General features: G+C 48.2%; 12 protein-coding genes across 12 annotated transcripts; 8 read left to right on the top strand and 4 right to left on the bottom strand.

The window, feature by feature from the left end:
- Positions 1 to 1,245: 1,245 nt before the first annotated feature.
- On the top strand, positions 1,246 to 2,662 carry PSV08DRAFT_187095 (uncharacterized protein; the record flags this gene model as incomplete). The annotated part of the gene is made up of 6 exons (XM_014221411.1): positions 1,246 to 1,317; positions 1,365 to 1,373; positions 1,747 to 1,832; positions 1,864 to 1,954; positions 2,007 to 2,247; positions 2,268 to 2,662. The coding sequence occupies 6 exons, from the start codon at positions 1,246 to 1,248 to the stop codon at positions 2,660 to 2,662; spliced, it is 894 nt and encodes a 297-aa protein (XP_014076886.1).
- Positions 2,663 to 2,948: 286 nt separating this feature from the next.
- Positions 2,949 to 3,902, bottom strand: PSV08DRAFT_373628 (uncharacterized protein; the record flags this gene model as incomplete). The annotated part of the gene is made up of 1 exon (XM_014221412.1): positions 2,949 to 3,902. The coding sequence occupies one exon, from the start codon at positions 3,900 to 3,902 to the stop codon at positions 2,949 to 2,951; it is 954 nt and encodes a 317-aa protein (XP_014076887.1).
- A 1,293-nt stretch (positions 3,903 to 5,195) lies between these two features.
- On the top strand, positions 5,196 to 5,737 carry PSV08DRAFT_250651 (uncharacterized protein; the record flags this gene model as incomplete). Its single annotated transcript, XM_066092410.1, has 2 exons — positions 5,196 to 5,394; positions 5,463 to 5,737. The coding sequence occupies 2 exons, from the start codon at positions 5,196 to 5,198 to the stop codon at positions 5,735 to 5,737; spliced, it is 474 nt and encodes a 157-aa protein (XP_065948331.1).
- A 1,319-nt stretch (positions 5,738 to 7,056) lies between these two features.
- Positions 7,057 to 9,064, top strand: PSV08DRAFT_373627 (kinase-like domain-containing protein; the record flags this gene model as incomplete). The annotated part of the gene is made up of 6 exons (XM_014221413.2): positions 7,057 to 7,104; positions 7,220 to 7,537; positions 7,622 to 8,197; positions 8,249 to 8,380; positions 8,465 to 8,535; positions 8,593 to 9,064. The coding sequence occupies 6 exons, from the start codon at positions 7,057 to 7,059 to the stop codon at positions 9,062 to 9,064; spliced, it is 1,617 nt and encodes a 538-aa protein (XP_014076888.2).
- A 1,447-nt stretch (positions 9,065 to 10,511) lies between these two features.
- On the top strand, positions 10,512 to 11,978 carry PSV08DRAFT_250649 (uncharacterized protein; the record flags this gene model as incomplete). Its single annotated transcript, XM_066092409.1, has 4 exons — positions 10,512 to 10,514; positions 10,549 to 10,893; positions 11,213 to 11,636; positions 11,869 to 11,978. The coding sequence occupies 4 exons, from the start codon at positions 10,512 to 10,514 to the stop codon at positions 11,976 to 11,978; spliced, it is 882 nt and encodes a 293-aa protein (XP_065948330.1).
- A 1,390-nt stretch (positions 11,979 to 13,368) lies between these two features.
- PSV08DRAFT_326212 (uncharacterized protein) lies at positions 13,369 to 14,078 on the top strand. Its single transcript, XM_014221416.2, has 2 exons — positions 13,369 to 13,544; positions 13,617 to 14,078. The coding sequence occupies exons 1-2, from the start codon at positions 13,384 to 13,386 to the stop codon at positions 13,717 to 13,719; spliced, it is 264 nt and encodes an 87-aa protein (XP_014076891.1). The 5' UTR covers positions 13,369 to 13,383; the 3' UTR covers positions 13,720 to 14,078.
- A 111-nt stretch (positions 14,079 to 14,189) lies between these two features.
- Positions 14,190 to 16,025, top strand: PSV08DRAFT_411834 (uncharacterized protein; the record flags this gene model as incomplete). The annotated part of the gene is made up of 1 exon (XM_014221417.1): positions 14,190 to 16,025. One exon carries the CDS (start codon positions 14,190 to 14,192, stop codon positions 16,023 to 16,025), a length of 1,836 nt encoding a protein of 611 aa, XP_014076892.1.
- An 846-nt stretch (positions 16,026 to 16,871) lies between these two features.
- Positions 16,872 to 17,051, bottom strand: PSV08DRAFT_355069 (uncharacterized protein; the record flags this gene model as incomplete). Its single annotated transcript, XM_066092891.1, has 1 exon — positions 16,872 to 17,051. The coding sequence occupies one exon, from the start codon at positions 17,049 to 17,051 to the stop codon at positions 16,872 to 16,874; it is 180 nt and encodes a 59-aa protein (XP_065948329.1).
- Positions 17,052 to 17,600: 549 nt separating this feature from the next.
- Positions 17,601 to 18,059, top strand: PSV08DRAFT_250647 (uncharacterized protein; the record flags this gene model as incomplete). Its single annotated transcript, XM_014221418.1, has 2 exons — positions 17,601 to 17,603; positions 17,667 to 18,059. 2 exons carry the CDS (start codon positions 17,601 to 17,603, stop codon positions 18,057 to 18,059), a joined length of 396 nt encoding a protein of 131 aa, XP_014076893.1.
- Positions 18,060 to 19,758: 1,699 nt separating this feature from the next.
- On the bottom strand, positions 19,759 to 20,603 carry PSV08DRAFT_326204 (uncharacterized protein). The gene is made up of 2 exons (XM_014221419.2): positions 20,056 to 20,603; positions 19,759 to 20,007 (listed from the first exon to the last, which is right to left on the bottom strand). Exon 1 carries the CDS (start codon positions 20,513 to 20,515, stop codon positions 20,057 to 20,059), a length of 459 nt encoding a protein of 152 aa, XP_014076894.1. The 5' UTR covers positions 20,516 to 20,603; the 3' UTR covers positions 19,759 to 20,007; position 20,056.
- A 528-nt stretch (positions 20,604 to 21,131) lies between these two features.
- Positions 21,132 to 21,485, top strand: PSV08DRAFT_355067 (uncharacterized protein; the record flags this gene model as incomplete). The annotated part of the gene is made up of 1 exon (XM_014221420.1): positions 21,132 to 21,485. One exon carries the CDS (start codon positions 21,132 to 21,134, stop codon positions 21,483 to 21,485), a length of 354 nt encoding a protein of 117 aa, XP_014076895.1.
- A 2,338-nt stretch (positions 21,486 to 23,823) lies between these two features.
- Positions 23,824 to 25,362, bottom strand: PSV08DRAFT_229116 (uncharacterized protein; the record flags this gene model as incomplete). Its single annotated transcript, XM_066092228.1, has 2 exons — positions 23,824 to 25,094; positions 25,179 to 25,362. The coding sequence occupies 2 exons, from the start codon at positions 25,360 to 25,362 to the stop codon at positions 23,824 to 23,826; spliced, it is 1,455 nt and encodes a 484-aa protein (XP_065948328.1).
- Between the last annotated feature and the right edge of the window lie 481 nt (positions 25,363 to 25,843).

Below are 25,843 nucleotides of genomic sequence, written 5' to 3'. Positions count from 1 at the left end.
CTTTCTGTACCGCCGTACTGGTGATAGGCATCTGAGACTCGGGCACACCGTTCAACATCCAAGGCCCATAGTTGTAAGTACCACCATGAACGACTTTGCGCATCGGATCTATTATAGAGTATTAGATTCACGAGCAACTGAAGATTTGCGCATGCAAAAGGTCGCATAAACACTGCAACACAATGCTTGTTGTGCAACTCCTCACGAGCTTAGCCTAGTGCCAGCTGTTGCGTTGCAAGATTGATTGTTTGGTTCTGCCAGAGATCCGGCTACTACCACTAAATACGCTACGTATAATCCAGATCTGGAAATAATCGCCACAGAGGTGACCTGCCCTTTCAACACAAGCTCGCAGCATGTGTTACTGACACGTTCATGACAATCTACATTTAGAATCCAAACAGCAGTCGAATCTTGTTTACAATAGGTCCCAGGAGCGCGTTGACTGCACGTCTACGACAGGGTCTGTTGCCACGTGGGAACTTTCGAGATGGTGAACGCGGTAGCCACTGAGGTACTTATCCTGCTTCCTGCAACAAGTCACGCACCTGTGCGGCGCACTTTAGGTCAACCACTTCCAGGCTATACTGCAGCAGAAGGTAAAGTTTGCATGAACACATCCAGACAAAGGCTCCTTGCGTGGCCGAAGCATCAACAATCGTCATGATTCCTAGTGCAAATACCACGTAGTGTGGTGGATTGGTTCCTTACTCTGCGATTTACAGAAGCTACGTCCAAACATAGTGCCAGCAACTACTTTCCCTTGTAGACTTGTTTGTATAGCCTGCCCCTCAGTCTCTCCACTACTAGAATTTGCACGCCGCAATCACTTGCTCATCTAAGGTTAACACCCCTCGAAGTGTAGCAGCCTAAAACATTACCCGCTAAAGCGCACACTTACTGGTATGTACCAATCTATCACACGTGGTATAATTTTGTCTGCGTAACGAAACCAAGTTTCTGACGAATCATGATCTAGGCAAACCAAGGTTCTAAAGCGCGTCCAAATGCACGTGCGCTCTGCCTACTGCTATAAACCCAGCCATGTCGTCCTCTAGGCCAAGTATACTTCTCAACACGGCCTACTAGACTTTGTCCAGGAACAAAAAATACTAACCCAGATGACCCGGTTGAGTAGAGTGACCGCTACCATAATGATCCATGTGATAGAGATGTAAAGTTGCGTTTGAGCAGGGGTCAGACAGTAAAGAGGAGACGAACTGCCTTCAGGAAAAGACCAGCGACATGGTCAATTTCGCAGAGATTTTGTTCGGAGGCGCTCGCAAGTCAGCATCTGTGCGCATGTTAGCGCTGAGAGTACGTACTCGGACGTAATGCCCTGCCAATAGCACCTTTTATTGCAGCCATGTGCTGTAAGTAACAGTCTTTGCTGGCTGCTGGGCGAGTAGGTTACCGTCGGCAGTAGATAGTAGATAGAACTTGTCAATCCAATTGTGTACCACAACCAACCCATTACCCTATTGCTAACAGACTAAACTCATCTCAACAACTACGGCGCTGCACAACTCGTACGCTTGTTATCTATATTAAATTATCAGCTCTGTAGCGTGCGCAAAACGCCTGCAAATAGCGTACGCCTCTATACGGTGAGAGCGTGAGTGTCCTATTAGCATACCCAGCGTCAGCTAGGTAATATCGACTTTGCGGTGCTGATCGTCCTCGCTGGATAGCATCCTGTAGCTCTAGTACTCGCCCATGGTGAGCTGAGCCCTCCCAACCAGCCAGCCAGTTCATATCAAAATCGACTACTGCGAGTACGTTTTGAGTGAGCTCTCCCTTGCGATTGCGGAAGGACGACTGCTGACTACATGGTACGTGTACTTTTAGGTGTGTCCCATCAAGTGCGCCCACGCAGTCTCTGAAGCTGGTCTCACCACCTCGGAATCTATCTGGATCAGCCCGTCCAGAACTTGATACAAGTGTCTTGGCTCTAGTAAGTAATCTAGCGGTAACTGCGAGAGTTTTTCAAACTAACCGAGACACAGTATCCAGTCATTGCCCGCAGCGATATTTGGCATTTCGCCACGATGATCCCACACCGCAAGATGTACAAAAATACGAGAAATATTTCTTCAACTGACGCCCCCCATCGCGCACACCATGATGCCGCAACCGACCGGCTAACGGTTCGAATACTGGCCGGGTGGGTCGGCTCTCAGCAAATAACTGCGTATCGTCACTCAAGCAAGCAGCTAGCCAGAGATACCCACAGTCGTGATCATTATCGTGAGGTCGAACGCCCGAAGGTGGAGCAGGATATAGATTGCTGGCAGCTACTGCCAGTGCCGACCCCTCCTCCTTCCCCCAAGATCATACCGTCCGGGGCGAACCTGAGTCTTGGAAGCCCCACTATATCACCACCTTGGCCCTATTGGCAGGTAATATCCCATACGTACATTTCACGTTTTACCTAGACTTCCTTGCCAACTATCTAGGTGGTATTCCTTGGTCACCAAGTGTGCGGTTTGTTCAAGGCAAAGGCCCTTGCATACTCAAGAACCGTACGTACTACCAGCTCAAATTGGAAAATGGGCCATATCTCCCTCAAGTACCTGGTATGCACGGTGCCAAACATTGGCAGTATGGCCTTGGTCATGACTTGTGGGCGCGCAGCCCTTCAAGTCGACACTCGGTGCACTGAGCGTCCCCCCCCAGCAATAAACTTTACCTAATTGGGTATCGCGATGACTACCCGATTCAATACGTTCTTCTATGCGCCTTAGCAACCACTCTACGAGGACGGCGATAGCAAGATGGTCTAGGGTTGGGGTTAGCATAGGGTACTCGGGTCAGGGTTGGATAGGGTGTGGGTATCCGGGAATCTGTCAAAGAAGTGTTTTCAAAAGTACAAACTACCAGTTGCTACCCTCAGATACAATACAAGTCCATTCCAGCTATTATATCTGTGAAGCAACGGTTGTAAGATCCTATCGGTATCCCAACCCTTCGGCCAAGCGAACGCAGCCAGAATCGAATTTCCACGTGATAATCTGTCCACCAAGAGGACCAATAGCCCTAGCCCATCGATCTTCTTCTCCTTCGCTGACAAGCCCTAGTACAGTAACCGCAAGGAATCTGTTTTCAGCAATGTACCGAAGGTCTCGAATAATGCCGTATAGCCACGGCAAGGGCGTGTTAGCTATGTCATAGAGTCTCAATTGAACCACTACGCTACGGACGACGGAAAGCATTGGTAGTACGTCGTACATGAATCGTCTGACCATATGCGCGGATAACCCGTCTCTCCCCTCCATGCAGATGCCTGTAGTGTATCTAGCTCGGGCTGCTACCTCTTTCGCAATTTGGTCAACTCGTTCAATGCCAATGCCGCAGAAGTGAGTTTCTGACTTAGGGACGGAGAGTGCGTCTAGCGCTGCCATGAGCAATAATCCAAACATAGTAGACGCATAGCAGATACTATCGCGGTGGTATGGAGACCGTCCGTCTTCTGGCGTACATAGGCGGTGTTGGTTGCTGTTTGGAATCCCTTGTGGATATAGGCGACCAGTTGGCCTGGTGCGGACGGTAAACGGGTGACGCTCCAGATACTGCAAGAGATGGGCTCGTAGCTCGCTCATGTACTCTCTCCGCATCTGGGCTGAGACAAAACAAGGTGCTGCAGTAGGGTTTAGGCAGTAATAGCGGATCCAAGGGAAGCGTGTCTGGTCTAGCGCGGCATGGACCTCTGGTACGTTGGGTAATAGATGAGCGTAGACTTGGTTGCGCAGTTCGCCAGGTAAATCATTCCAGTTTTTGGTATATTGTACGCGCTTCGTAGGCGGAGCAGTAGTCGCCAACTGCTCATGCGTGGTGGAGTCAGGTGAGTTCGTGGCCAACCGCTTCGGCGTATCAGGCATGATGGAATCGTTTACCTTTGCCATGGTATGCTCCCCTGCTAGCTTGTTAGCGGGCTGAAACTACCTTTGGCGGATAGAACAAACCAGAATTGGCTATAGCCAACTATAGCGTGAGGGGTTAGAGGGGAGAAGACATGAAATTTGTTGGGTGGGGTTGTGTTTACGGTTTCTGCGTGAAGGTGAACCGTCAAAGGCGCGTACCCTTCGTAGAGCGAGCGCGGCGCTTGCTGAGTAATGAGAGTGAAAGGGTTAAGCGTTTGGTAAGGCGATGCTGTATTAGCTAGAAATACAGTCGCTACTATCGTCGAGCAAGGCAAGGATAGAGGGAAGAAATAGAAAAAAAAACATGGGGATTACCCAGGCCTGGCCTCACCTATGTCGGCTACGGTAGGATAAAGGAGATGGGAGGCTTACAAGTGAGTAGGAAGGAGAGGCGTTGTCTTGGGTGTAAAAGGTGCGTCTCCTGGTGCAAACGTCCTCGCAGTCACCCAGTCTTCCAGCTAGACTAGTAAGATGGGCTAGTTTAGGATGGCTCCAGCCTTTCGAGTGCTAGCGGAACCCGTAAGAAGACTACTCTTTTTCACGAATCGATAGAAGCTCAAAGACAACCTATCGAGTACGCTACGACCATGACGATACCCGGATATACGCCAATAGCTTTCCAACGTTGGGGTTGATGGACTCAAACGACTAAACCACCACGACTGAATATAGCCATTAGTGACGCAACGTTCGTCTCTTGCAAGGCGCGCAGTTTGCAGCGTGTGATCATGTACTGCCGCAGTAGCTTTGTCCTTTGACCTTCTTACCCATCTGACTTGCGGGTGCGCGGTTCTCCAAGGTCAGATTAGATGACGCCGCTTCTTGCCGCTATTCGCTGTAATTTACCGCTATTTCCTATTATCTACTGCGAATGCTATGTGCATAGCATACAGCTACCAGCGACACATTACTTTCCACCCTTACCTTCTCCGCCTTTGAGAGAAAGCGATTTGTTTGATGATATTTCGCATGTTTAGCTATATGCTGTCGTCTCCTATAAGTTTGCAGTTCCTTACTACTAGGTACGGTCGTTTTTTTAACTATACATTACAGCATAATAGCCTACTTAGGACCATACAAGAGAGTAGATAACCCAAGGCTAACGTGACAAAGCCTGTTCCCCCTGTTTCAGGGCAATTGCTTTTATCCTGAACCCAGCAGAACAAGAAAAAAATTGTCGTTATCTGTAGATAATGAATAATAAAAAGGGGCACGCCAGCCTCCCAGCGTGTTCCACACACACGCCATTCTTACCCGTACCATTCTACCTACACGATGTGGCCAGCTGAGCTATCCGATGCTGCGGAGGAGTACGACAGCGGGGAGCGGAGTTTTCCCAAAGACATGGACGCATATGTGGCGCGTAACTATCACTATCAGCCACCCAGCGAAGACTACGAAAGCTTGTTTACGTACAACGCACGACTATCGTGGCCACAGGGAGACAAGGCCAGTCCTAGTCCGCGCTGCGCAGGTTGGCTTATCCCGAAGAGCAAAGCACTCACGTCCGTAAGCCGTTATTCATCGCGCACTCTCTCCTAGCCGCCATATGGCTACTGCGTGAGACGGTGGGCGATAGCGCGCTTCCAGCATCAGGTTGGGAGAGGCTGCATAGCGCTGCGCAAGATGTCATGTATGGGGGGATACCTACATCATCGGATATCGTGCTGGAAACGCCCATGGAAGAAGTGGTGGAGTCGGCTTCTGCAGCCGCAGGGTGGGTGCCTCCGTCTACGCAGAGGGCACCGATTGTGACGCAACGGCCTACACCCTCTACAACTCACCCCAATAAACGTGCCCTCATTGTGATTAAGTAAAAAAAAAATCTGCAGCCCACTACTGCTGAAAAATGTTAGAGTTTTCAATAAAAGCTATGAGTGCACTTTTTCTCTTATATATGGTTACTGGCATTTTTTTTTTCTACATGTATACGCATTTGTTGTAGCTGAACAAACGTTGAACAAATGAAATCTATTGAGATGATGGACCGATCAATCTGCTGATCTAGATCAGCAGATAGCTCAGACTATATACTCCTTAGCCTTAAGCTAATCTAGTCTAGTACGTAGTCACACTATCTAATCCACCGCTCACTTCATCTAATCAGATAAGATCAACTTAATCTGGATCAGATGGATCAAAGGATTGGACGGATCAAAGGATCGGACGGATCATGTGATCTTAGATCACGTGATCCTGGTCAGCTTTGACCCATTGATACTGCGACAGCATTGTATTGATGCTGACAGTGAGAAACTCGTTCGTTTGGCAGCTAAATCTATCTAGCGGCGTCCTCAGTTCTTCAACCACGCAAGCGGACTGCTTAGAAAGCTCAACATCCTTTAGCTCTTTCATCTCGTAGTGTGAAAAGCGCCGTACAGCTTGTTTCCGCGCGTTTACGGCTGTCCTGTGCTGCTCTAACAGATGTCTAGTGAGATCGACTACGCCGCTGCAGTGCTGCACCGCTGTCCACGGGTAGTTACACTGCGTCTTTGATTAATTTCCCTCGAAGTTGCTTCTTTATCTAAGCCTAGGTTCTTTTTTAAGAATATCTTACTTTAGTAACAAAGACCATAAAGCAGCTGAAACGAGGAAAAGAGAATAAAGCAGTAAACAAATACATGGAGGGATAGCCTCGTCTAAGAAATTATGCTAAGCATATTTCTATACCGTATCTAATGCTCCTAAAGTATACAAATTGTTGCACTATCGTTTGGATCACAGTACTGCGTGAGGTGAACTAAGTTAGAGATGATTGTAAGTAGATAGTCATAATTAACACAACCAATCACTATAAAGCTACTCCAGTGATAGTCAACGACACATGGGTGAAACTGACCATGCCCATACTGGGCTGGACTGGCCCAACAGGAGTCGAGTCCTGACACAAAGAAACGTACGCACTTGGATTAGACATGGTAGCCCCAAGACGCCACGCTTAGACAGGCACGGACTAGTAATATTGTAACAAAGAGACGAGCCTAGATAAAATCAACATAAGTTAAAACTTTTAAATACAAAGCCATCTTCGATTTGGCATGATAAAACTTCGAACACGAGGCTATTGATCTAGCATAGTTGATCGCCAAAATGACCAAGATTCGAGCCTACCAAAACCCCTGGTACTACCTAAGGGATGCGCTGGCCGCATGGTGCAGAACCAATCGCCAAGATTGGTCAAAAGGTATATTTAAAGATGAGAGAGTGGAGGAGCAGGATCTAATCTCTGTAGATGACATATTACTGCTTGGACACTATGGTGGGGCTCTGCCGCGTGGCAACTTTTTTATTTGCCGAAGAAAGGAAAGAAAAACATTTATCCTCTCTTCATGGAGCCAGATATACCTCTATATCCTTGGACTGCAGCCGATAGCGCCAGAGCACGAGCGGAAAAAAGATTGCCATTGAATCCCTTCCCTCCCGACTATGTGCCCAAGATGGGCCATCCTCCACTTGAAGACAACCCACTCAATCAAGGTCACTCTATTGATGAGTTGTCAAAGAATGATAGACTAAAGACAGAATGGCTGGCTGCACCAGGGCCCATCGAGTTACAAGCTCATGAATGGAGAGGTGGAAGATGTCTTGGGAAGGGATCGGATGGTATTACAGGGTTAGTACTTGGATTGGACGAGTTTGGTATAACTACCCAAGTAAGTTTACTACTACAAAGCTATTAAGCCTCATCTATATGATGAAAGCTACTAACACACAATCATGCTAACTGTATTAAACAGCGTGTAGTAGTGAAGGAAGTCCGGCCTGAAAACAATGGTTGGCGCGACCCCATTGAATGGAGAAACCAGCTACCTCGCGAAATCAGTACCCATCTGCAGATTGAGGAAGCCCGCGAAGCAGTTAATGGGGTAGGTTTCGAAAACATTGTCCAATGTTATGGCTACCATCTCGACGTTCAAAACTGTTACTACCGTCTATACCTCGAATACTGCCCAGGTAGAGACGTTCACAACTCCCTCCAAAAACACTTCAACGATATGGGGAAGCATAAATATGGAAGTTCTGAAAGCTTTGAGTCGTCTCAGAATAGCCAAGCAATAGAAAAGAAGTCTCTTCTTCTTCTTACTGAGCGGTTTGTGGCATGGTTGATGCTCCAGCTGGTAAAGGCTTGCTATGTTCTCCGCACGGGCTACCCTATCGCACAGCACAACCAGGGAATAAGACGAGGTTGGAAGCCAATTACGCACTGCGATATCAAGTTGAATAATATATTTGTGAAGCCTCCAGAATTTAGACCTGCAGAAGGCCAGCCAGAAGATGTTAGTAGCTTTATTTCTATACATGGCTTGAGGTAAACTAACAGATAACAGTATCCCACTCTAGTTATTGGAGACTTTGGCCGATCTTTTACGAATATGGACCCAAGCCATTCTCTTACTGGCGACAATCTGCCAGATGGGCCCATATCCATCAGTAGAAATCGTGATAATCCTCATGCGTACGTATTCGATAGCCTAGAACGTGCATACCCTCCAGTAAGTATCATTTATGACATATACTAGCAGAACATTAAGTGGGAATAGGAGCAACAGAACGTTATATATGACGAAAATGGAACCCCGATTCCTTTATCAGAATGGACTGATGTATGGCAAATGTAAGTCCTAGATATTATTAGTGTAAGCTAGTGCTATAACTAACTATGAAGTTAAAGTGGCCATATGGGATACAATCTTATTATGAATGGTACTGAAGACCAACATGGCCCTCTCCGTCTAGTACCTAGGGATGAAGACGATGATGGCGATGATGACGACGATAACGATAAAAATATTGGTTACTTTGCCGACAAAAGAAACCCAGGCCCTACAAACACTGATACCTCCCAACCTTTTGACGATGCTCGTCAGTTCCCAACATGCGTAAACTATTCAGCAGGACTAAATAATCTCATCGCAAACTGTTTGAACTGGGATCCACAGCAGCGACCGACGCTGCTAGATATCTACAGGCGTGCAACCGAGCTTCTATCTAATTGTCCAGATACTGTTGAGAGCAGAAGGGTTGAACCATTTGTAATACACCGAGAAGATCATTACAAACAGGGGGCTAAATTCCCAGACGAGGATGTGGACGATAGTCATGTGTTTTCGAATAGTAGCCTCACTGCGAAGAAGCCCACTTAGTATAGTTATCGAATCATCCCCTGCTTACTCGTTTCTTCCTATGCGTTGCACATAGTCTGTGGAAGCCAACAGTTAAAACAGCATGCAAAACTGCTAGAGTCGTACACCTCTAGACTACGACTTTTTTCATTAAAAGAGAGCAGCGTCGGCAAGTTGGCATATGTCGGGTCGGTGGCTTACAGGTCTTCTAGTTATGGCCATGCAGATAGGGCAGACACTAGCCTATTACTCAATACATTGCTGCATATGCTCTAGAGTTGTCTTTTGGCTTGAACGTCTACTCTGTAACCGGCATTCAATCTCGCGTTGCTCATGCGTAGTAGTCTGTGCAAGCGGGCATCGGCATTAGGTAGTACAGAAGGCGTGTGGCGCTTTGTACCGCGAGGATGCACTGTACACTGATCGCAGCGCTCCTCTCCTACACTGCAATGCTCCCAATCTTGCCTTCTATCTATATACTAGTCGATGGCGATTCTTGTTGAATATATGGTAGACAGAAGATTGTATTAATCGCTCATCTCTCTTACCAAGTGTGGGAGCAGCTACTTATATATTCTATCTATAGCGGTGTGGGTGCGGCTCCACCAGCGGTGTGGTTGCGGCTAGAAAGAGCGCTAACCCGACCCGTCCACAAACAGTGGTGGTGGTCGTCACGTGATCCACATCACAAAAAAATCTGCGGTATTGCTCGCCCGTAAGAAAAGCCTTGCCGGGAGTATCGAGTTTGTACGGGAGATGATGCCGTTTATCTCTAGTCTTGGTTCGTCACCACTCCCGCAGCACGATCAACTCACTTAACAGGCCAGTACGGCCAGCTCGCCCACCCTTATTATAGTAGTGCAATAGCAAGGGCATGCTCAAGTAAAGAACGACTCAAACTCCAGGCGCATCAAGCCCCAGCCTAAGCATATTGGTAGCAGTACACAGCTTCACAATACCGCTAGCAAAGGCCTGTACGCGGCAGGCCTTTTCTTGTCCATCTCCTCATAGATCTCCTTATCGGAGGCAGATTGCAATCGCCGTTTTGCTTTTGCAAGCTCAATCTCCTTAGTTTTGTACGGGGGGGGGGGGGGGGGGTGTGCCGAATCGCTGTGCCATGGTGGCTGTAGGTAGGATGGCGGCAAGCAAGTATAGAAGGAGAGATGTGGTGGCACTAGGCAGCAAGTACCTTTGTGGGTGTGGAGCAGCTCGAACTGCGGTTACTCCTTCACTCAGGCACTGATGCGCGAAAGCATGACCAAGTGAAATACAAATGGGGCAAGTGTGCGACCAACACCACATGCGATATAGACAATCGTACCATGCGATCAAGAGCCCAGATACTAAAGCGGCTACCGCTCAGCCTGTGATTGGGTTGCTAGGATGGTGAGTGCATATAATATTTCGAACAGCCTGTAAAAAAGCCAAGGGGCGCTGCAGCTGTAGTTGTATTTTTTGCACGTGATACATGGTGAGTGGCCTTGTTCGACTATGGTCACGGCCAGGCGATAGCCACGGCCACAGACACGCCAAGACTTCTATCGATACGGATCACGCATGCGAAACGGCCGCTTCCCACGATAGGGATCTGCTGTGCTCTGGCAGTAGAGCCAGAAGAGGTGGAACTCGATCTGAAGAATATACTTGATGCCGAGGACTTAATATCCGTCTGTGCTAGACGGGTCGTTGACCAAGAAAGCGCTGTCATCCGTCTGGGCATGGGAAGTTCGGCTACTATGCCGAGGGATTTCAGTTCGTCAGTGGTCAATTCAAGGACCAGCTGTCAGCAGAGCTATCCCAAATCACGCAGCAAGCTAGACAGCTGTCCTGAAACCAGTTCCAGTTCGCTGGTGGGTTAACGTCATCTTGTCGCCACTGCCTACAACCCGTCAGTCAACATTCTCGACATGAATCAAGGAGTGCTTACACCGTCCGTGCCGTCCACGCACATGTATACCACAACTGCTCAGCGGTCACTGTCAGTCCTCCCGTCTGTGATGTCGACGCCGGCGCCGTCGCAGCCGCAGTCGCAGTTATCCTAGGTGTCCCAGTCGACACCTCTACCGTAGTATCCCGGCGCTCCCGGTCTTGCCTTTCGACAGCGTCTTATTTGAACGACAACTATGGAAGATAGTCTGATAACCTCGCTCTTGGAATCGGTTCGGGCAGGACTACGGGCGGACAGTTTCGTTCAAAAAGTCGGCATGGGTATCGGCGCGGGCAGCTGTCCAATGTCAGCTCAACTCCGGTTACAGTAAAACACTGTACAACCAAATTGGTACCTTCAAGAAGGACTGGAAGCATTGGGACGCTTTGCTGTCCCAGTCCAGCTTCACCTTTGATCAGACTGGTCATCCGTTTGCTGCCAAATTCAGATATCAACTGCTGCGAGCAGCAGATACTCTCCGCCAGTTGTTCAGTGGTTATCCGGCAACGGGCAGCTTCGTCGTGACTCCGGAAGAGCTGGTAGCAGGGCTGGTAGCAGGGCTGGCAACAGCGGAGCCGGCGGGTGAGACTCATCGTCGTCGGTCGTCGTCGTCGTCAGTCGTCGTCGTCGTCGGACCCAGAAGTACCGCCGCGGCGGAGAAGACGGGTAAGAGGAGATTTTGGTGAATCTGATCTTGGAAGTCAGCTATCAGGTTCTTTGTCTAGGCTCGTTGGGCAGCTTAGCTCTATTACTTCAAAGATCCCGTCTAACTGCAAGCGAGAGGCTATAGATCTGTTCATGGATCAGTATGGATATCTTCATAACGAGTTCAAATCTGTCATACCTTCTCACCTCGAAGAAGGGCGACAGGCGTGACCTTTTGCTGTATATTCTACAGAAATGAGACGGGACTGGGTGAAGCAGACGCTCAGGCGGGCGCGACAGGATATACTTGATCCTAGGACGTTGTCAGTGGAAGATTTTGCTGTAGAGCTCGCGAGGTTGTAGGCGGGATAGTATCGATTTGATTTGCAAAGCTGACAAATCCGCACGAGCCACTATCATGAGGCTTGGCATGGTGTTGAGTAGCAAACTTGCAATCGCGTCATGTCCAAATGGTGGGGTTGACTAAGCAGAGCAATCACGTGTCTGCCGAATCGGGTAGTTCATGACGTAACATTACGGATTGTCTCTGACGCCACGTGATGGCCGTTTCTTGGCACAAGTTACTGTCAGTTGCTTCATCACTCCTAACTCCCACTTTTACTACTGATGCCAAATTTTTGCTGTCCGCGCGGCCTACTACTCCCGCTGTCGCTTCTGTCGTCGCTGCCGCCGCCGCCGCTCCTGCTGCTCTTGGACATCACTGATCCAGAGTCCTTCTGCAATTTGATTCCTCCGTACAAGCATTTCGTCAGCCTTAATGGGATCTTCTGGTATATCTCCTTCCTCTGCTTCCTCCGCTGGTAACTTCACATCTCAACTTGCGTCTAGATTGAAAACTCATGCGCACGATGAAATATCCGCCACCGCCATTTGAAGACACCAAAGGTACGCTCCACCATATTACGCAGCCGCCAGTGCTGGAGATTGTATACCTCTCGTGGGTTTTGTGGTGTGTAGTCCAGAGCCCCCACCTCTTGCAAATGATAGCGGACGCGTCGAAACGGTGAGAGCAATATCCCACTATTGGCATATCCAGCGTCCGCCAGGTAGCATTTGCGGTCGTCAGGTGCATGAAATCCAAGCCAGAGCGCGTCTTGGTATACTTGACCGTCATGGGCCGAGACCTCCTATCCCACCAGTACGTAAGTAAACCTCATATCAAAATCCATAGCTGCTAACACGTTTTGAATAAGTAACCCCTTACGATTGCGGAAACGTTCCTGGTTACTAGCTGGCACATGAATATGAAAATATGTCCTATCGACTGCGCCGATGCAATTGCAAAAGGCAGCGACGCGCCTGTCGTTTTGGATCCGGGCCGGCGTTGAGCTTGGTGGAAGCTTCACCGCCTCATCATATAGGCTGGTGACTAGTACTTTTAGTGGTTGGTGAAAGTGTCTTACTAGTAGTAAATTATTTGGCTTGCGGGCAAGACAATATCCTACTGACTAAGATATAGTGTCGAGTGAGCCCCCACAGCGGTTTTTCGCATTCCGATACGACGTGCCGTTGCCGCATATATACAAAAACTCCAGCAGCCGCTCCTCAACTGAGTTTCTACTGTCAACACAACTATGTGCTCGGAGGTAATCCGCGAGGGCGTTGAACACTGGTCGACGGAGTCGGCTGTCGACCAGTAGTTGCTTGTCGTCAGTGAGGCAACGATGCCCAACGCCGTCCGCGGTCTCGATCGGACTCCCAGAGTCTGATCCCAGTGTTGTGTCGGCGTCTATGGTGGACTATCTTGATGATAAGTTTAGGAATTACTGCTTTCGTGACAGCTACAGCAACAGTAAAGACCGCTTTAGTATCTATGCTGGGATGTCGACCGTGCAAATTAGAAACTACAACTGAAATTGTTGCTCGCGAGGTCCAGTTGCAAACTGGAGACCTTGGCAGCTCTTTGAGGTACAGTTTCTGTCGATTATGCACAATACAAGGTTTAAATCCACCGCGTCAGCGCTAACAAACTGGACCCAGGTTATATGCTACTGAAACTGGAATGCACCGAACAATTCTCCAGTTACAGTTGCAGTTGCAGTTCCTAGCCGTATACAGCCAAGAACGCCACTACCAGAACTGAAACTGGAGTCACCGAACAGGCCCATAATGTCTGCGCGAAGCAGGTGAGAAGAAGGCCGCTGCCTGTCGTTCACAAAAGTCCCTGATATCCATCACCACGGTATTAGGCAGTGATAGCCCCATCTATCAGGAAATAGCTATGCGGCTGTTATTGGCGCACACTTTCAAATCCGCTCAAGGCCAAGCGTGACTTCGTTTGTTCGTGTTTTCCTCAGCCCAACACAACCACGGTTTGCGCAACCAAGATTCAGGCGAACCAAGGTTCAACGAAGCCACCTCGTTCTTCCTCTGTTCTCTACATAAGCCGCCATGCCGACCCCTCGTAACTCATCCCACAAGCGAGCTGCATCGATGAATCTTAAACAAGAAAAAAAAATTCGCAGAACCCGATCTCTCGAAGTACCCAAGATATACCCCTCCGTTCGAGTATTATCTACAGACAAGACCGCAAACGCGAACGCACAGAAAAATATGGACACCAGTTGTTCATACCGAGTTGCAATTCCTGCTCCGCTCACCCAGCCTCTGGATTGGGAGCCAGTGAATGAGATACCATACTGGGATTTTACACAGTTTCACAAGGACGTTCACCAGATATTGAAAGACGCAAACGTTGTTGTATGCGCGCAACGCCTTGTCAAGCGATTCCGACCAGGGATGGTCAGCGCGCCAACAACACTCTTGATTGAGTCTGATCTCTCCATCGATGGCCAATACATGTGCTGGAAGACTGGAGCTAAGAGGCTTCGAAACTTTCTCGATAACCATGGACTCGAACAACTTCTTGTCGAAATTATCGACAGCAAAGCTGCTTATCTGTTTTCCGCAGGCCCTTTACTCGACTGCAGGCCAGGGTTATTCGCGAACTGGCGGCTCTTTGTCCCAACACTGCTTGAGGAGATCAAAGAACAGAAATGGTTAGCCATTGATGTTGTTTCGCGAGAGTTTGGGACCAAATTTCCAATTCATGTCCCCACAGTCCTGATCACTACAAAAGATCCTGAGAATGAGATATGGCGACAGAAGATCATTCCAAGGCTGCGATACTGTTTGCCACCAGATATGGACATAGACATTCTCTATGGTTCTCAACTGTCACACGCAGCATCAAGCACACAACCAGATAACCACACAGCCATGGAAAGTCCCATAGAAGATGCCAGTCCACTAGCGATCCACTGCACCCTGATGGATTACTCCAACGTAGTTCAAATTGGCTCCAGTATTGGATTAGACCAGTCTAGCAGCTCAGCCACCATCAGCGCGGTAGTCAAGTTGCGCAACAGTGAGGGCAAGGAAACGACTTGCGGGCTAACCAACCACCATGCCATCGCACCAGAAAATAGTCTTGCAGAAAAAAACTGCCCTATAGGACGTTTCCTTTCCCCAGATCACGAGATTTGCCGCGGCGAGCTTGTTAGAGTTGTTGCTCCATCACATACCGATCACCAAAACCTTGTGAAGTTCACATCCCGGGAGCGTGCTGGAATGCAATTGCGGATTCAGAACCTCATTGATTCGCATAGGCAAGAAAGTCGGTTTTACGATACCGAGAATCAGATGCTCCAAAAACACATTGCAGACTACAAAATACTCAATGACAATCCCAATCGGCTCTTTGGGACTGTATTTGCTTCATCTGGGTTCCGGATATGTAACAACACTAATTACACAATCGCACAAAGAGAGAGCTTCTCTCAGGTCGCGAGCATAGACAACATAAGCTCACCCTCCTTGCATACTCGTATCAACGGCCGCACTTTGGACTTTGGTCTTAACTGGGCTCTAGTTAAATTGGCCACGGACCGTCAACTCGCCGATTACATCACCGGTGTACCTTTACATATCAAGATCCCAACGTCAGCTAGCGCCACAAGATATACACAGGTCAAGCATGACCGTAGCTACAACGTGGTCAAAAAAGGGAGAAGCACAGGATGGACTGTAGGCAAAATCAGTCGAATTGGATCCCTCCTTAACCTCAGAAACGATAACACCAACATTGTACCAGTCGATCTCAGCCATCGTTATGGCGCAGCAAATGATGTCATTTTGGCCTTTGGGGTGGTTCACGAGCAAAAGCACAAGGATTTCATGCGGGGAGGAGACTCTGGCAGCTGTGTTTTACTCAACGAAGACAACGCCACTGCCACGATGGTCGGACTACTCTTTGCTTCAAATGAGTTTACACGAGTCTCTTATATGATGCCAATAGATTTGGTCATACGAGATATTGAATATGTAACCAGGCAAAAGGTAACCCAGCCAAAATTCATAGAGTACGATAAACGGTTTGACGGACTTTGAAAAAAACTCTTTTGCGGGCAAGACATCCAGATATCGTGGACAACCACGCGTACTAGTAGATCCAATTGTTTATCGTTTTTACGATACAGATCACTGAATTAAGAGGAAAGTATGCATGCACCCGCTTTCTGTGGTGGTGAAATGGGGCACTTTCATTTGAATAGATGCCTCTGGCGCTTACCTTCCACTCATGGGCAACTGTGGCGACTTCATCCTGCGGCATGTACTTCCCTAACGTTAGTGCGGACTATAAGCTCTAGAAATTGGCTCTATTCTACTGGTTAGTAGGTCAATTCAAATCATATCCTCGGTGGCTAGAAAGGCTTAATCGCGTTTCAGTTCTCTGAGGGCATGCACAAGGCTATGGGAGAATTGTCTGGTATCAAGCGCTACATCCACAGACACGTCGCCAGCGATCAAAGCCAGGCTTTGTAGAATAATGCAGATCACAGAGGCTTGCGAATAAACACAAAAGACATAAATAGACTGTTCAATCATGGGTAGATATTTATCTAGCTGCGGAGAATTTGTGAAGCAGGAACAAGGAATACATATGGCTCTCAAAAATGTATACTCATATCGCTCATATTGATTGCATCGTGTGAAACTCTCCAAAAAGCATAGCCAGGGTTTTGTAACCCAAGCTCCAGCACATCCAAATCTCCTTTCATTGACCGCTCTGCCCTCATCTATCACTTGCTCTCTTCAGAGGATGGGCTCAGCCTCATTGCCCTTGTAAAATTCATCGACCGCGTCCAGATGGCCAGCACGACGTAGGTATACCCCAACATAAACACCCTGGCTGTTAGCCGCATCAATAACAGCGTTCAGGATGTCGTCAAAGTCTTATATCTCCTGATCAAGAGGGGCATCTGGCGCAGAGTCCGAATCGAAGACAAGGCGTAGGTGCTGCGCACTTCTGAATTGATGTCCACCGACAGACTCATGACATATACCGCAGCTACGGAGTACATCATAGGCACGATCAGACCGGTAATCTCCAGGCGCGTTGTATTTGCAGGCCATGTGGGCTGCCCAGGCGCAGTGAGGATGGACACGTCTTGATAGCTATTAGGAAGATGGTCCACGTGGATTGGAGCGGAAGTAACACTCAGAAGCGCAGAGAGCAGTGGCTTCGGCTTGTTGCCAGGGTTGGCATCTAGCTTGTCCGCAAAGTCGAGCACAAACACCTGTAGAGACGAGCACTGGTTTTCGATCAATGATACGAGATTTGGATAACTCAGTTCGTCATCTCAAGTCGACTCTGAGATAGATAGCCGCTTAGGGCAGGGAAAAGGCGCGAGCGATAGTAATGGATCTCTACTGTTTTGGGTAATGAAGGTGAAAGTCTCGTAACCTAGCCGGCTAGTCCGCTTCGGGCTATCACGTTGTTCACCCACAATAGTGAGAGTGATTGCTTACCGCACGCTCACTACCAGCGCAGTCCTGGGGTATATCAATCAGACTTCTGGCTGCAAACTCTATTTCTTCTCCACGCAACCGCACTTCAACCGCTCTACCCCCAGCTCCTCTGTTCAGTAACTGCAAAAACAACAACGACTTCGTCTCACAGCCATGGTAAGTGATGTTTCTTTGTTTGTCTCTTTATCTCGTCTTGCTCTTTCTAACGTATTATGGCAGCCGAGAAACGGAAAGGGCTGCTCATCCCGTCATGATCTTTCGCGCAAGACACCCCGACCATCCAAAGACAACAAACGCCTCATAGAGGTACTGCGCAAGCAAGCTGATCTTGTCGTCCAGCACGCCAAAGAAACAGCAGGGCAGTTACGCGCACGAGCTACAGTGGCCGAGTCTGAGGCTGATTTTGAAGCTGCCAAGTTGCGCGCCGAAGCAAACGAGCTTGAAGATGCCAGTTTGTCCGCTGAAGCAGATCATGCGCAGGAGTTCGCTGCTATGAAGGATACCGAAAAGGTGATCGCAAAGAGTGGCAAAGACATCAAGCAGGAGGAGCGAGACAATGAGGGAGACTTTCTGAGGGATAGTATGGAGGACGCGGAGGTTGAATACGTGTAAAGGCTATTCAGCAACTCATATAGATCCGCGTGGTGGCAGTGTCAGTCTTGATAGACAGCACACCGGTCTCTTTCTTGGCGATCTTGATCATGTCGCTGCATCAGTGAGCTCTTTTGAGCTACGTACCTAGGCACAGAGATACTTATCATGGACTAAATTTCTCTTTCTCAATAACAATCTTCCTGATATCCCAGAGGCCACGCCCTTTCTCCGTTGATCCATTGTTAGGCTGTACAACATATCACCAAAACATGTCATGATGCACGTTATCTAATACCGAATGGCCAGTTGACACATTCTTCTTAGGACCAAGTGCTTAGTGAGATAAGTTCTCGAAGATTTTCGCATTTTGAACACGTCGCGGGAAAATCGATAATACCCCCTTTAACACCTCAACGAGAGGGCTGCACACGTTAGAGGTGGCGTTAATCGATTTCCCACGACGTGTTACCCCTATATCTGATAGAAAATTGACGAGTTTTGGTGAAAAAATTAAGCTTAAAAGTTGGTGCCATGAGCCCCTTAGGGTTGTTTTGGGCGAAGCTATCAATTCTCTCATGTTACACGGGGTTTGGATCTATACTTCTCTTGCCGGGTCCCACACTAAGGCCGGTGAGCTTTACGCTAATGTTCCGTGAAGTTTGTCTGGCGAGACAGTGGAGTGGGGTGCTTGTATACTAAGGCAGTGTTTGCCTTGCAAACTTATGTTAGAAGAGTACATATATGGGTAAGATGCCAGCAAACATAGCTAACTAATCTATAAAGCTTATCGTTATAGTGTCTCGCCTGGCTCTGTGCGACGGGGCGGCTGCTTACCGGGCCGGGAATAAGAGCTATCTAAGGTCGGGCGATGAATGGGAGCCGCAGCTCTCAGCCACAGCGCGCAACCCCTCGCAGATATCTCAGCACGCTACCGCTGCCAAACGCCGCTAAAGTCGCACGGCCGGCTAGTCGCGTTTTGACGATGTTGTCGCCAGCGCGGAGAAACTGCCGGGATGCAGTCTTAATGTTTGCTATCTTGGCTTTTTTTCTAGCCCACCGAGCTCTGTAGTAGTTTATACCATCGCGAACAAACAAGGAGGTATTAGAGGAGAGTCGATGGACGGCACTGACAGAACGAGCGATAGCGTGGTCAACAATACGCCTCTCAGCGTCGGAGGCTGATGCACTAGAAGAGCAAGAACTGTAAAATAGATGCACGCTAGACCTGTACATTTATAGGCATAGTTGGTACAATCCGGGCACCCGAAAGAAAAAGTGTCCCGTTACACCGTGCGTCCCGGCACGTAGGGATGCACGTTAGTATAGTTACCGTTAGAATTAGCGCATTTTGATTCATTGGTTATTTTAGCTAACCAATGATATAGAAAAATTTAATCTTAAATTTTTTTAACCTTCACCTACATGTTAGGATCTCAGGAAAAACGCACATAATAGAATACCACAGTGGTACCGAAAGTGATTACGCCCAGCTACTGTCAGCAGTTTGGAGTATCAAACCTAAAACGCCGTGCCGCGATCCTACCAACCACGCCACAGTCACGTGACTACTCAATAATGAGCAAGCGCTCAACGTTGAGCAGGACCCACAGTGCTCAGTACTGAGCACCGGTAGCCAATCACAAGGAAGAAGACTACCAATCAGCGACGCTCAGTATTGAGCACTAGAGTGCTCAGTAATGAGCAAGTCACACTCCCTAGTATATAGCATTAGGCATTGAGCCCTAATGGCTCGATGTGTTCAACCTAAGTTACGAGTACAATATATTAACTATTGAGAAAACCTCTTCTTCATACCGCTGCTGCTCCATCCGCGAAAACCAACCCTCTAGAGTCCTCGACACGTAGAGCTGCATCCCACTCTCGTTGAGGATCTTACTCTTAACACTACATTTCGATATTCATTTTGAATAGGGGGTGTATTCTAGAACCAAATACCTGAGCAGGGCTTGAAATGGTCAATAAAGTAACTTGCTCTTGCGACATACCGACTTACTCTATACCCATTCTAACTGATCTCTCGCAAGACAGGGAACAAGCGCGTATGGTTTGACAAATCCGGGGCAACGTGAAATCAATTCCTCGTAAATAATCCATCCATAGAGTTCCTTCTGGCGCAGAGATTCCTGTAATAGATTTGAGTATTTGTAAGAGGCTGTGTCGCTTTCTGGATCTGGCTCTTTTCCCTCTAACTCCAGATTTACTGAATTGTCAAATGCAACCCTTCGAAGGAGCACCGGACTGGACTGATGATCGAGAACAAGAAACAAATGGTTGCCGGCATCGTGAACGCGATATGCGAATTTCCTCGCTCCCTCGTTCTCGAAGATCTTTTCCATGTCATTTTTGGAGTGAGTTACGGCGCGAAGAAGGTTCCCCCAAACGCAGGGAATGCGATCAAGCTTCCCAGGACGACCCAGGTATTCCAGATTCGGTTCCGTAGCAATAAGTTTCATCCGAAATGCCAGTATCGCTATCCACTTCGACAAGAGAGTATCTCGCTACCTCGCGCGGCTTTCCCGTGACTTTCATGTAGTCCATCGTGTATTATTGTAGCAGAGAAAGCGGTGCGGCGGGAAGACGACGTCTTATGTATAGACTGTTGGAGCTTTGACCACTTGGCAAGCAGGAGTCTGGGGCAGTGCAACTGGATTGACCTATGACAACACGTTTAGACCGCGCGTCAACAGCCCCGAAGGAAGAGGCCATGTTTTCGGCATTTGATTAAACCATCATCAGCGTAATTACGTGGTTTCGCTTTTTCGTAAAACCAGAATACGTCTCATGATTGGCTCTACTTACTTATTTAACTAGATAGGTGGTAAGCTAACACCTCCTTCTTATACTGTTTACTATTGTATTAAGATGTTTAGTCGTAATCAGCTCATAGGCTGCTTTAATAGCCATCTGAAACTCACTGTCTGACAGTCTTTCCCCTATCATGATTTGACTATCAACCATCTCCTTCGCTCAAGTTCACCTCTTCTCAAGATAGCTTTGTGTGTGTTACAGTCGCTAGCGATTGCAGCTTCACCCTTGCTCGCAGTTGTAGCAAGTGGGGTCATGGACGTCATGAACCCCTGTCAGCACTCAAGCAAAAAGGATGTGCAGCAGCGCGCAGGGGTGAAGCTGCGATCGCTAGCGGCTGTACAATCCTCAATCGGGGCAACTCTTAAGAACTCCATGATTACGCTTATGGTGATGACACCCAAGCAATGTCAGCGGTTTGGAGGATTCAACCTAAAAGTCACTGTGCCACAGTCCTACATACCGTGCCACAGTCACGTGACTGTCCATTACGGAGCAACACTCATTGTTGAGCAGAGCCCCACAATGCTCACTGATGAGCACGAGGACCAATCAGGATACAGGAAGATGGCCAATCAGGATGTGCTCAACTACCCGGTGGAACGAAAGTATTCATAGTGGGTCTATTATCCTGTTTTTGCCGGATGTACTTCGGAAAATTCAAAATAGCTCTATTTCTACCAAAAACGTCTCAATATTACTGTGCTAAGACTGCTCCCCCCTTAATCTTACTCCAGCTCCAAGGAGTTTCTCTTTGTATTCAGCAACAATGGATGAACCTGTAACGCCTCCCTCTTGTCAACACCGCCCGTATCTATCTCGCGATGAGAGACTTCGTATCCACACCTTACGCCATGCTGGCCACACCTACAAAGAGATCCAGGAGCAAGTTGGCTGCTCCTTAAACCAGGTTCAATACGCGTTATCCGTGCCTATTACCCTAAAGAAAAAGAGCGGTAGACCTCGCAAACTCAGCCGTGAGCAAATTGACGAGCTGATTAGCTTTATCCGATAGAGCCGCCGCACGCGACGAATGAGCTACCACAAACTTGCTAGGCACTTCTACCCACGCTGGTAAGCCTCTAAGCGGTGTATTTAGAACGCTCTTTAAAAGGAAGGGTATAGAAGAAGAAAAGCATACCGAAAGCTACTAAATAATGAGCGGATTCGGATGGATCGACTCTAATGGGCCCTAGAGCACTAAGATTGGACTATTGAACAATGGAATCGCGTGCTTTAGAGCGACGAAACGTGGGTAACTGGAGCCTCTCATTGGGATATATATGTAACTCGGCTCCCACACGAACGGCTAGAGCCTACCTGCCTAGTAAATAGAATCCCACGGAGGAGGGGTTGGATGTTCTGGGGCTGCTTTAATGGGAGTTAAAAAGGTTCTTATCTCTTTTAGGAAAAGGGTTGGGGATTAATTAATGGAGCTTGTTATCGTAAGCGGATTGTACCTCTCGTAAGTAAGTGGGTAATAAGTAATCTAGATTTACTTTTTATGTAGGATAACGCTAGGCCACACTTAGCTTGAGATACAAAACGTGCGCTACAAGAGGGAGGCGTAGAGGTAATATAGTGGCTAGCTTGGTTACTAGATTTAAACCTAATTGAGTTAGTATGGGCGAGGATGGAAGATTGGATAGAAGAGTATTATCTAGATTTATTAGATAATCCTTGCAACTACAATTAGCTTCGGAGGATTGTAATAGACGCCTGGGAAGCTATTACTCCAGAGCATCTACAGTCCATAGTAAATACTATGAGGCACCGATGTGAGGCTGTAATTGCTGCTCAAGGTGGTGATACACCGTATTAAAACCAAATCAATTACTTAATTAGGCTTAGCTCCATCCCCTCCGAAGCCCCACTATGAATACTTTCGTTCCACCGGGTATGAGCACTATCCTGCTCAATAATGAGCAAGCCACACTCTTTAGTATATAGCAATCGGCGTCGAATCATTTGTTCCGAGAACAAATACAATATAGACATTATACTTGCAAAGATTTGTTCATATCACCCTGTTGCTTCGTCCGCGAAAACTAACCCTTTGAGTCTTGACACCAGAAGCCTTATATTACTTCCACTTAAGTGTTATGAACAGACAGAATTGGCTTCGGAACAACTGGAAGGCCAAAGGAAATGCAAGGGGACAAAGGGGATATGACGACCTTGCATGGGTAAGGTCCCATTAGGCGCCTAGCCAGGTGGGGTGCAGAGCGCTAAGACACGTGACTTGCCATCAGGCCAAGCCCTGCCATCAGTGATGGCAGACCCACCTTTGATGGCAAGAAACTCTCTGATGGCAGGACTAGAAGCAATGGGTATAAGAATGGGTCGGGTTCTATTATTACACTCGTTGTTGTGAACTCAAATTGTACTTTCTTAGAAGTTATTACTTGGCAAGATTGACACTTTAATAACCATTCTGTTTTAGGATTAATTGCCTTGGTGTTGGTTGAAAACCCATACCTCTTTTCTACCAGAATTACCCGGCAATCACACGGACAACTACTGAATGTACCAGCTGCGCAAAGGAAAAGATATTGTTAAAGTCAGCAGGGAGAGCCGGTAGCAGATCCTTTGTGCAGTTAGCACCCACATCCCAAATAATGTCACTGACTATTCCCATTGGCCCACTGGACAGTTGGTGTTCTTCAAAGCCAAATCCCTCGTACTCACTCAGAGATTATTAGGACCCCAATGACCGCCCTGTGACTGGGCATCATCGCCCCAATATCGCTTCTACATATCAAGCGTGACGGGGTCGATCCAACAGGCGGCTCGACGGCTGGCTCATGAGCTGGACTATGTCTACGCTGCGTATATTGTTTTAGAAAAAGAATCGACATACGAGGAACTTTGAACTTTGCTACTTACGAAAGCTCTAATATGTTGGTAGCAGCACCTCAATCATGACACTAATACTGTGAGCGAGATGGCAATACGGCTAGGGTATGTGGCTTGTGCTACCATTAAGAAATGCGCTAAAGGCAGAAGCAAACTCTTTGCAAATTTGTGTCTTCGGTTCTCCGCAGATGTGGTGGGAAAAGTAGTGGGCCCCGTACCAGCGTGTGATCTCATTTACAAAGAACTTGTTAACAGTGTCGATGTATGCAAGGCCGATATCGAGGCGAACGCCGACCTCGAGAGACTCGAAGACGAGCATGCTATCGGGCCGCGCGCGTAGCGCCTCAAACACGAAAAGCGCAAACTCAACGAGATGACATCGCTGTAGTGGGGGATGTAGGTCTCCTGTGACAAACCGTCGTACTGCTAGTGCCTGGGTTTTTGGGTCAAGAGTAGTTTTTGCAATAGCAATAACCTTACCAATTCGACCGCGGATGCCCTTTTCGCTCGGTTCAGTCGCGATAAAAACTCGGAACTCGCATTCAGGGAGCGACGGAATGTGTTCTTGGTGGAACCAATGCGCCGAAACAACAGCACTCTCTACTTGCGGCTTTCGCTTTCTTTGTGGTTTCTTTCCCCAACGTTTGACTCTCTGGGATGCGGCTCCCAACGCTTGCGCCTCTCGGTAACAGGTAAGTTGACGTTGCTCTCCACGCTCCCGCACATCGACGTGTGTAGCGCAGCCACTCTTGGTTCTTTTATGTACTGTTCGCTCCTCGTTCTCAAGCAAGCACCGGGAATGACCATAACATGTCTTGGGCCGATAGGAGAACCTACCTGGGGATGACTTGGCTATATCGTCTAAGGCTCGGATGTCTCCTAACTTGTCTCTCTCCTGCCGCGCTTCGTGCTCATTTGGATAAACACGGAAGGACGTTGGATGAATGTGTTTTAGCAGGCATACTTCACTGTAGATTTCGTCGAGGCTGGGGTTGATAGGCTCGTTGGTGGTCCAGTGCAGAAACAAAACACTGCGTAGCGGCTCATTGTTTTCATCTGTGCAGGAGCTGTAGAGCAGCTGTCCCGGAAGCTGTTGCTCTAACCAGTCCCATGTATATCCCTCAACAGAAAACGCCTTCTCTGCTTGCGCTTCAGTGGCTAGAAGCGTGACCAGACCCTGATGTATATAGTGGCCTGCATTGCTCTCTGAGATGACAGTGTTGTTCAAGGTCATATCACGGGCTTTTGTTAGCCAGGGATCGTGACCCAGGCTCTTGTGATCATCAAAGAAAACCTGAATGGCAAGACTAGCAGTTTCTGCTAGTGCTTTTTCGTCCGGGAAAGTAACCCATATCAGCTTCTGATATGGCTCTGGTGCGTCGAGGGAAGACGGGGGCACTGGTGTTTGCGAAGGTAATGGAAATTGGCCTGTTACTTCGAGATTGCGACACTGACTCCCAGAAGATTTTACCTCTTTACGCCTCTCGTTTTGTCGAGCTGTCTTTATCGTGCGATGTGTGACACACCGTTTCTTGTCTGCTTCGGGTCTCTCGGTACATACGAGATTGGCAGTGCATTCCCCGTTCCGGCCGCGGTCCTGTAGTTGCTTGCGATACGCTTTGTATGAACTGTTTTTCATTTCTTTTTAACTGTAGAGAGGCTATGGTAGCACGTGAAGCGGGATGCGAGGCGGGATGCGAGGCGGGATGCGAGGCGGGATGTGAGGTGGGACGTGAGGCGGGCTCTGAGGCGGGCTGAGGCGGGCTGAGGCGGGCCCTGAGGCGGGGATGTGGTGGAGCTATACTATTACTGTACTAGTAGAGCGCTGTGAGCCAATCATAACCGTTGAGGCTTTTAGCGGCTCGCTAAGCCTGCCTTTATCGAGACAGCTCCGTGGAGGTATTTTAGTTTGGCGACTCGTTTACAATATACGAATGATGTACTACCAACCGCCCAGCATCCGTGAATCGCGGAAGCAGGCTATATATTATAATCTCGCGCTCATCTAGCATTTCTCAACTATTCTTGTACGGCATACGCGAAGAGAGCTAGTGGCAGGAACAATAACAAAGCAAAACGCATGACCTCTACAGCCCCCACTCCAGCGGCCAAAGCAGCAT

This window comes from Bipolaris maydis, assembly GCF_028858645.1.
Source record: "Bipolaris maydis strain C4 unplaced genomic scaffold PSV08scaffold_13, whole genome shotgun sequence".
NCBI lineage: Eukaryota > Fungi > Ascomycota > Dothideomycetes > Pleosporales > Pleosporaceae > Bipolaris > Bipolaris maydis.
This window is presented reverse-complemented; position numbering and strand designations above follow the sequence as displayed.

What these genes read in the sequence shown, in the direction of transcription:
- PSV08DRAFT_326212 (XM_014221416.2), top strand. Translation starts at nt 13,384, where the DNA reads ATGATAAGTTTAGGAATTACTGCTTTCGTGACAGCTACAGCAACAGTA. An exon ending in GACCTTGGCAGCTCTTTGAG is followed by an intron (nt 13,545 to 13,616) that starts GTACAGTTTCTG and finishes AACTGGACCCAG; the next exon opens with GTTATATGCTACTGAAACTG.
- PSV08DRAFT_326204 (XM_014221419.2), bottom strand. Translation starts at nt 20,515, where the DNA reads ATGAAACTTATTGCTACGGAACCGAATCTGGAATACCTGGGTCGTCCT.